General features: G+C 44.6%; 1 protein-coding gene across 5 annotated transcripts in view; it reads right to left on the bottom strand.

The window, feature by feature from the left end:
• Positions 1 to 828: 828 nt before the first annotated feature.
• Pym1 (PYM homolog 1, exon junction complex associated factor) overlaps positions 829 to 10,139 on the bottom strand; it is a 22,419-nt gene continuing 13,108 nt past the window's right edge. The window contains exons 2-3 of one of the 5 annotated variants that reach the window (XM_021175357.2): positions 2,152 to 2,245; positions 829 to 1,782 (exon numbers count right to left, since the gene is read on the bottom strand). In XM_021175357.2, the coding sequence (XP_021031016.1) occupies positions 1,302 to 1,782; positions 2,152 to 2,245 (575 nt within the window). In that variant the 3' untranslated portion in view covers positions 829 to 1,301. Of the gene's footprint in view, positions 1,783 to 2,000; positions 2,246 to 10,139 lie in introns of all 5 variants that reach the window. The other 4 variants (XM_021175358.1, XM_021175359.2, XM_021175360.2 and 1 more) reach the window with 4 other exon arrangements.

Here is a 10,139-nt window from a genome sequence, read left to right as displayed (position 1 = left end):
CCAGCCTAGCAGAATCAGCGAGCCCAGACCTAATGAGGGTCTTTGCCTCGAAGAGCAAGGTGAATGTCTTCTCCACATTTTGTGTGGTATCACCACACACAGACATTGACATGGGCATACACACATGGAACACACAAGAAATGGGTAGCTTAGCTAATGTTTAAGGGTGAGGGTAATGGTAAGGGAAGGATTCTCAAAGATCCGAAAGCTTTAAAGGGGTTGGGAGGGGGTAAGGATTTAACGGGGTTGATTTTGGTGGGACTTCTAAGTGAAGCTAGGGCCTCTGAATTACTGAGAGCTGACCACGGTTCCCAGTAGTCTGTGACAAAGGCACAGCATGGGTAAGACAAGAGATGGACAGCAGATCTTCTGGATAGATCTTGACATGTCATCTTAGGTAGCATCCAAGGTGAAATTTCAAAAGTTGCTCCAGCATCTGACGTCAAGCAGTTATCTTCAGAAGCAATGAGGAAGGTACAGCAGATATACTGCTGTGTGGCACAATGACACCTACATTAGTGTCAAATTAACCTTGTTCTAAATTTCACTAGATTTCAGCGCTAACTTGTGTTTACTGAGGTCGAATTTGCCATATATTACTTTATTGAGATGGTCTTACCCTGTAGACCAGGTTGGCCTTGGAATGCTGACAATTCTGTCTCTGTCTCCAAAGTCCTACCACAGTTGCAAGTATAACTTTAAAATATTAAGGGTTAGGGATGTAGAAGAAGAGCTACCATGTGCAAGTCCCTGGGTTTAATCCCTAGCACCATTAAAACTTCAGTGTCGTCTTTCACCACATTGACAAGACAAGAGTCGAGAACAGGCCACATGTCATCTACTTCAATTTATTCTTTTCTTTAAAAAAAAAAAAAAAAAAAATTAAAAGGGGCGGGGGGGGGGCGGGGGGCGGGATGGTCAGGGAAGTAATTCATAAACACTGTGAACAGGAACTAAGACTCCAAAACATGGGTACTGCTATACCCTCAGCCTCAGATCGCTAACAGACTCCCACCCCCCCGGTTTCCTTTTCAACAAGACACCCAGATCAGCAGCAGAGGTACCTCAGGTCGGCACTCAGATTGTGAACACTGGGATGGAAGGGGAAAGTCCAAAAACAGGAGCTGAGAAGAAGTGGAAGGGATGAAGGAGAGCCTAGGCTCTGGAGGACGGAGTCGGGCCACAGGAGGTGGAGGTGAGTCAGTATGGGGGTACCCCTCCTGACTGCTGCGGCCCACACTCCCTGGACCCCAGAGCACCCCATGGTTTGTTCTGCAGTCCACTCCCCTACTCCTGGAGCCTCACAGGCCCAACTCTAAGTCCTCCAGCTCCTCCTCCAGAACCCTCCGTCGAGCCAGCTTCTCCAGCTGTTCTCTGCTGGGCTGGCTGACCTCCCCGGCCTGGATGCGTTGCTGCAGCTCCTCCACCTGCCGAAGCTTCTTCCTCAGGTTCTTGATCTTCTTGGCTTTCTCTGTGGTGGCAGCAGAGTCGGATGGATCAGAGGCAGCTAGAGGCGTGGCCTGGGGGCCGTGGAGAGCACTAGGCGTCTGGGCTGTGTCTCCCAGAGACACCTTATCAAGAGTCCTGCTCAAGGCCTCTGCGTCTTTCTCCTGCTGCTGCCTCCTCTTCTCCTTCCGCTTCAGGTTTCGTTTGGCTGTCTTGGAGAGGCCTGCTTCACCACCTTCAGGTCTGGATGGGGTGACCGGTGTGGTGGCCTCAGGGCTCAGCCCTGGGGGAAGTTCTGGTTTACTCTTGAAAAACTTCACATACTTGTTTTCATAGCTGCAAGAAACAAAGATGCTAAAGCTTCCGGGACTCACCTCAGCCTAACTTCTCCCACCTCACACCTTCCCATGACATTCCTGTTTTTTCTACCCTTCAGAGTCCCTGGTCTATAGGAAAGTTCTAGAATTCGTGGCCCTGGCCCTCTGATTGCTGACTATGGATCCTGGAGAACAAAGGTCAAAGGAACCAGACCAGTTGGGGAGACCCCCACTCACCCCTCAAGCCCAGCTCCTTCCTCTCCCGAGACCGTTGTCCCTCCTTCCATTTCTTTCGGGCCCAGACGATTCATCCCTGAACTCCACGGCATAATATGCTATACTTGTGTAGGAACCCATTAAAAACCCCTTGTTAAGCCTAACCACGCACACTGGGACCTCCTCTTGGGGCACGTATCCTTCTTTGACCCTCCGCTGCTTTCGCCACGTCCCGTCGGGTCTCTGTGTTGAGGCAATGTACTTGCCTGTAACGACAGAAGTTAAGCTGGAGTTAGTCTCTCGTTCTCAAACCTCTCCCAAGGTGAGGGTCTATAAATGCGCAGCTCCCTCAGCCCCCATCCATCCATCCTGATGAAAGGTAAGGCTCACTCTGCAGACCAAGAAGGCCTGAACTTTCATCTCCCACCTCCGATCTATCTGAATTGCCAAGATGATAGAGCCCACTTAGCTAAGGCATTTCTCATAGCAACTTCCCTCTTCTGTTATTTATCGACTAGCACACTATCCTTGCCCCATGGAGCTGCTGCTGCTGCTGCTGCTGTTTTTAAGTAACACGTGCAGACAGACCAGGGAGAGATGGCATTCTGAGAAAGTACAAGGCAAAGGGAACATCAAAGTAGTAAAGAAACCCGACTGTTGGGGCCAAGGCAAGAAGTACACGGAGAAGAGCAAGGAAGACTGAGGGAGAGGTTTCATTCAAACAGACTTCAAAAAAACAAAACTTTTAGGAAAATGGATTACAAAGGCATGGAAACACGTGGATGCAAAGGACACTTGTTCATGTTTTTTATTTATGTGTATATGGGGTGTGTATGCCAAGGTTCCCACATAGACATCAAGAGGACAACATTCAGAAGTCAGCTCTTTTTCCATCTTAACATGGGTCCCAGGGATTAACCTCAGGGTCTCAGGTTTGCTCAAGCACTTTACCCACTGAGTCATGTCATGGGCCCAAGAATTATTCCTACTTAGATCAAAGTACTGTATACAAATAAAGTTTAAAGTGTGTGTGTGTGAGAGAGAGAGAGAGAGACTCTGTGTGTGTATGTGTGTGTGTGTGTGTGTGTGTGAGAGAGAGAGAGAGAGACAGACAGACAGACAGAAAGACAGAAAGACAGGCCTAATGTATCCCAGGCTGGTCTCATACTTATACTACCAATTCAGTCTATCTATACAGGGTTGGTTTACATGGTGCTGGGTGCTTGTGCATGCTACAAATGAGCTACATCCCCAGCCCCATAGAAAGCTTTAAGGCTCAGTAGGTAAAGGTACCACGGGACCTGAGTTTATTCCCAGGACCAACATGGTGAAAGCAGAGACCCAACTCTGGCTTCCACCCATGCATCATGGTATGTGCGCACACACATACACTAAATAAAATATACTCAAAATAATTTTCTTTTAATTTTAATTTTTAGAGGACCAGAGAGATGGCTCAGCAATTAAAAACACCATCACCCAGCAAAAACATAATAAAAAATTTTAAAAGAGAATATGGTTAAGATATGTATGATACAGCAGTTGGAGGTGATAAATAGTAAAAAGCAAACAGATATGGTATTGGGCATAAGAACTCGGGGAATGAAGAGTTCCTTCCTTCTTTTTTGTGGGGGGAGGAAATACTGGGGACTGAACTTGTATATAGCAGGCCAGGACTGCACCACTGAGCCATGCTCCCAGCAGTAAAACAGTTCTTCAGCTGAGTCAGACAGGTGATGACAGGAATAACAAGAGCCAGGCTGAAACCGAAAAGAGGAAGCAGTTAAAAGCTTTGGCTGTTTGTTCAGAGGACCTAGAGGTGAGGTAGAGGGATCTGGAATTCAAGGCTGAGCTTCAGTTACAGAGCAATTTCAAATCCAGCCTGGGCTACAAGGGACACTAGGAAGAAAGGAAGGAAGGAAGGAAGGGAAGAAGGGAGGAAGATGAATTTGAAGGAGAAGTTCCCTCTGAAACAAAGAACATAGATGGGCGAGGGGCTGGAGAGATGGCCTAGAGGTTAAGAGAGCCTCGGTTCTTGCTCTTGCAGAAGACCCAGCACCCATATGGAGGCTTGTAACCATCTCTAACTCTAGTTCCAGAGGATCTGACACCCTTTTCTGACCTCCACAGGCACCAGGCACATACAACACTGTACATGGACATACATGCAAACAAAACATTCACAACACATAAAATAAATCTGGCTAAATAAAAGCCTGCAGGCAGTGATGTTAGTCTGGCTGAGCTGAGGCGTGTGCTGGTGCAGGAGAGAGGATATATAGGCTGTGAATGCCAGTCCAGGACCTTACCATCTGGCACATGTATGCATCAAGAAATGTCTATGACATGAGTCCTTTACTGAAAAGATTGTTTTAGAACCTTTGGCAATGAATAAATCTGTCATCCAGTAGTATTTTAAATCAGTCTGGCATGAGTGATGTGGACGTGTAAGCCAAATAAACCCTTTCCTGCCAAGTTGCTTTGGTCATGGTGTTTCATCACAGCAATAGAAACCCTAACTAGGACACTCATGCTAGATAATCATCAAACAATAATATGTAGGATTTTACTGAGTATCGGAGGAGTGAGGAGGGACCAAGTACTTCACCTCTGGTTAGCTAATCCAAATCTTAGGACTTTAGCATAAGAAAAAAAAATTTAAAAAAAATTAATTAAATTAAGATGTTATTTATAGAAAGCTAAATTAAACAAACTTTATATTCAATTTTATAAGAATGGAAAAATACATCTTTTAAAAATGACAAAAAAATCTCAAACAAGGATTTGGAGAAATGGCTCAGCTGCTGAGAGCACTGACTGTTCTTTGAGAGACCTGGGTTCACTTCCCTGCAACTATGTTTCAGCTAACAGTTGTCTGTAACTCCTGCTCTGGGAGAATCCAACACCCTCTTTTGATCTCTACATGCACTGCATACAAATGGTACACAGACAAACATGTTGACAAAACACCCAAAACATAAGAAAAAAAATCTTAAAAATTAAAAAGCATCTAAACAAATCCTTCAGGGGCTGGAAAGGCGGCTCCGTGAACACACAACACACACTTGATATACAACCTGAGCTGGTCTCCACAGAGAGAACCACTAACTCCCACAGCTGTCCTCTGACTGCTAACTGACAACAGACCTTGTTGGAGGGAAAGGGAGAGAAAGAGAGATTGATTTTTGTTTTTTAAGGCACAGCCACTGGAGGGTCAATCCAGTGGACTGCCCAGTCTTGAAGAGTCGGCACAAACTGGATTCAGTAGGTTATTAGAAAAAAAGACATCAAAGTGGGAAGGGCTGGATCTAGGAGGAGCTAAAGGGTAGGAGTAGGGGGTGAATACCATCAAAATGTATTATTGCTTTTCTAAAGGATCTGGGGGGGCGGGGGGAGGGATAAAGGGAAAGGGGAGATCTGAGTTGGAATCCCAGCTCCAAGGGATACAATGCCTCTGGTCTCAGTGGGTACCCATACACATGTAGCATACAGACACATGGATACATGACTGAATATACAATACACCCTTAATTTTTTTTTCAAAGAATTTCAGGGGTCCTGCATACACACAGTGCACATACATGTACTCAAGCACATAACACAAACAAAAGAGGCCCTATACTATGTGCCATGATTTCAACAAAATATGTGGTGTTTAAGTTTAGAAAACACACAGTATATAAAATGTAGCCGGGCGTGGTGGCGCACGCCTTTAATCCCAGCACTCGGGAGGCAGAGGCAGGCGGATTTCTGAGTTCGAGGCCAGCCTGGTCTACAAACAGGACAGCCAGGGCTATACAGAGAAACCCTGTCTTGAAAAACCAAAAATAAATAAATAAATAAATAAATAAATAAATAAAATGTTATGTTGTGCCAGGCAGTGATAGTGCATATCTTTAATCCTAGTACTTAAGAGAGAGGAAGAGGCAGGGGGAGCTCTGAGTTCCAGACCAGCTTGGTCTACAGAGCACGTTCCAGGCTAGCCAGAGCTACATGGAGAAACCCTCTCAACAAACAAACCAAAAATTACAGTTATTTCTAGACAGGGCTGCTCTGGCTAGCATCAAACTCTCTGTAGCTGAGCATTAATAATTCTTAAAATGTATCATTTATTATTGTGTGTGTTTTCTCCTCACACACATCAGGAGAAAACCGACGGCGTGGAGTTAGTTCTCCCCCTCCCCCTTATGTGGCTCCAGAGATTTAACTCAGGCCCTCAGGCTTGCACAGCTTTACCTGCTTTTACCTGGTGAACCATCTTGCCAGACTGTAAGCAATTTTTCTCCCTAAGAATTCCCATTAACTTGTGGTATAATGTAGATTAAAAAAAAAAAAGGTATGACTTCACATTTAAACCTAAATGGCTTGGAGAATGAAAATTACTTTTATTTTAGTTTTTGTTTTATAACACAGGGTCTTTGAACTCAGTGCATGCCTCTCAAGTGGTGGGAATGAGTCTCTTCACCTAGTTTGAGTGAAATTATTTTTGATCGGGTGATTCATAAACATTTTATGACGGACACAGCATCAGTTGAGATTGGTGGAAGATAACCCAGCTTTATACACATGGAATTGTGGATATGGTTGAAGGAACAGAAACAGGGAAGCATTTCAGGTTTGGGATATGAGCAAGAGGACAAATAGACTCATGGATTCTACAGTCCTCAAGGCACCCACACAGACTTAACCTTAGGCTTCTCTACTCCTACTCACCTCTGACCACTGAAACACTAACGTTCTCCAGACCCTCTCTCTTTATTTTCTATACCTTATTCTTCAAGAGTGAATTTTAAGTAGTATAAATAAAGTCCACAGCAGGGTGGAGTCCCGGCACTCTGAAGCAGAGACAGCTGGATCTCTTGAGTTCCAGGCCAGCCTGGTCTGCAGAGCGAGTTCCTGGATAGCCAGGGCTGCACAGAGAAGCCTTATCTCAAAAAAAAAAAAAAAAAGAAACACACACACATAAATAGTACTCTTTCCTGGCCTCTTAGAAACTGCACTTGGTGTACATACAAAACTCCTACTGTGGTCTTTATGCTCTTATATTTATATATAATATATAGTATTATATATTATATATAACTGCCCATTTTGTTAGAAGCAGGGAGACAGAGGCCTCTTCAATGCCCACAGTGTGTGAAGGCCCTCAGAGGTAGAGATGACCAAGGATCACCTATTCTATGCCATCTTGGTTCCAGCCTCTGGCCTTCATGATATCCAAGGGTGAAGTCAAAAAGAAGGGAGAGGTCTGGCCATTCCCACCCGCAGAAGAAAACCAAGGGCAGAGAATTAGGACTTTCAAATAATGCTTGTAAGGACAGCTGCTCTAAAGATTTTTTTTTTTTTTTTTTTTTTTTTGGTTTTTTTCGAGACAGGGTTTCTCTGTGTAGCCCTGGCTGTCCTGGCACTCACTTTGTAGACCAGGCTGGCCTCGAACTCAGNTGTGTAGCCCTGGCTGTCCTGGCACTCACTTTGTAGACCAGGCTGGCCTCGAACTCAGAAATCCGCCTGCCTCTGCCTCCCGAGTGCTGGGCCACCACGCCCGGCAAGTTATAGACTGTTACGAGCTGTCTGATATGGAGCTGAAAACCAAACTCAGGTCCTCTGAAGAGCAGTAAGTGCTCTTAACCGATGAACCCTCTCTCCCGGTTTATCACTTTTAATTATATATATGTGTGTGTGTATGTATGTGTGTGTATATATACACACACATACATACACATTTGTGGGTATGCGCTCATGAGAGCAGGTGCTGCAGAGGCCTGAGGTGATGGAGCCCCCTGGAGCTAGAGTTACAGGCAGTTGGGAGTCAGTTAACATAAATGATGGGAATTGAACCTGGGTCCTCTGGAAAAGTACGTGCTCTTAATCACTGAGCCTTCTCTCCAGACCCTGGGTACAATTTCTAAAAAAGAAACAAAACAAAAACATAGAGCCAGTGAGATGACTGGTGGCTAAAGCTGCTTGTTGGACCTGACCATCTGTTTGCTCTCATAAGGTGGAGGGAGAGAGCCAATACCTGTAAGCTGAGCTCTTATTGCCACAAATGCATCGTGGTAAGTCTTCCCCCTCCCAATAAATAAATAAGAAAATAAATTAATTAAAATAATTGTAAAAAGGGCCGGGCAGTGGTGGCACTCGGGAGGCAGAGGCAGGCGGAGCATCCAGGTTAGAGAGATGATCATCATTATTACTCCCTAGGAAAACAAAACAGCAGCACTGACAGGAAATATTCCAAGCACGGGAGTACTGTGCCATGGAGAACAAGAGTTTAAAGTTACAGGCGGTGTTACAGTATATTAAATACTATCTTAAGGAGGTAAGTTATTAAATACTGCATAGACACTATGGATGGGGGAAATTTTTAAAATAGCTTTTTTTATACTGGTGGTGCACACCTTTAATCTCAGCAGTGGGAAGGCAGTGTTAAGTGAATCCCTGTGAATTTGAGGCCAGCCTGGTCTACAAAGTGACTGAATGGCCTGTTACAAAGAGAAATCCTCCTATCTCGTAAAACAAAAATAAAAACAAACAAGAAAATAATTTTTGCTAATTTGAAACCCTTATTTATCTTCTAAGAATAAAGCATCAAGAAAGTACAGTGATCAGAAGTCAGATTATGAGTGGATTAAATATTGACACGTTCTAGTAACCAGACACTATAGGATTATCAATGTGAGTAGTGAGATGTCCTTCGTTTCAGGAGTCTGCAGTCTAAATGGAAGAGTCTGAGGCAAGAAGACCACCATGAGCTGAAGAGAGGCCTGAGCTACATGATAAGGAACAAGACAGCCAGTGCTACGAATCAAACCCTCCTTCCTCCCTCTCTCTCTCTCTCTCTCTCACACACACACACACACACACACACACACACACACACACACGGTGGAGATGAAGCTCAGTTGGTGGTGTTTAACCAGGCATAGCAATGTATCCCGATAATTCTAGAATTCAAGTAGTGGTTATCAGAGGCAAGAGGATCAGGAGCCAAAACCACACCCACCTGTCTATGTAAACCCAATCTTAAATATAAAACAATGGAATGGTAAAAAAAAATTTTAATGCTAAAGAGGAAATAGACAAGTCATGCAAACAAAGAATGAGAGAATAGTTTTAAGTATTGTGCCAAGAAAGCGACTGGGTGCCAGCCTCACTACCCAGAGAAGGAGAGACTCAAGACCTCCACACACATGTCACATCTAGGCTAGCCTAGTGTACATAGTGAGGCAAGTCTGAGCCATCAGGGGCTATGTGGTGAGGCCCTGTCTCAGGAAAAAAATTGTGTGTGTGTGTGTGTGTGTGTGTAGAGTGGGGAGGGTGAGGGGACAAAGGCAAAGGTGACAGGGAGTTAGGAAAGCCTCAAGATATGACCTTAAAGACTGGTTATGAATAATAACAAATGAGCAGCCAATACTCCTTTAGGCAGAGAAGGGGCCAGGGTAATGAGACAACAATTGAAACCACAGCACTGAAAAGTCACAGTTGCTAACAGTTAGAATGTTCTTACTACATCACACCAGCAATTTCACATATGTCTTGTTGACTGTGGATATAATTATCATTTACAAGCTGAGTAGAGGCTTCAGCAAGTTTGTTTAATTTATTTTATTTGAGATAACATCTCACTATGTAGCCCTGGCTGAACTAGAAATCACCAAGATCCACCTGCCTTGGACTCCAGAACGCTGGGATTAAAGTTGTGTGCCACTAGATCTGCCACTAATCTTCAAGAAGTTAAGCTCAGACCTGAAATTCCAGCATTCAGGAAGTTGAGGCAGGAAGACTGCCATGAGTTCAAGGCTAAACTGACTTAAAGAGACCCTCTCTTAAAACAAAGTAAGGGAGAGGATTGTTTGTGCTCATATTAGAGTAACTTTTATCTTCAAGGTCTTATGTTGCCCAGGTCAGCCTCAAACTTGTTATGCAGCTGAGGATGTCCTTGAATTTATGATTCTTCTGCGTCTGCCTCCTCAGTTCTAGGATTACAGATGTGCATCACCACAATCTGGTGTACACTGAACCCAGAGCTTTATGCAAGCCAGGTGAGCACTCTACCGTGCTGCATACTGAGCACACGGGAGTTAGTACCTGAGCAGAGCACATGTCAACTCTACCATGCTGCATACTGAGCACACGGGGAGTTAGTACCTGAGCAGAGCA

The sequence above is a fragment of the Mus caroli genome, chromosome 10 (genome assembly GCF_900094665.2).
Source record: "Mus caroli chromosome 10, CAROLI_EIJ_v1.1, whole genome shotgun sequence".
NCBI lineage: Eukaryota > Metazoa > Chordata > Mammalia > Rodentia > Muridae > Mus > Mus caroli.
Note: the sequence above shows the minus strand (reverse complement) of the source record. Positions and strands in the feature narration are given on the sequence as shown.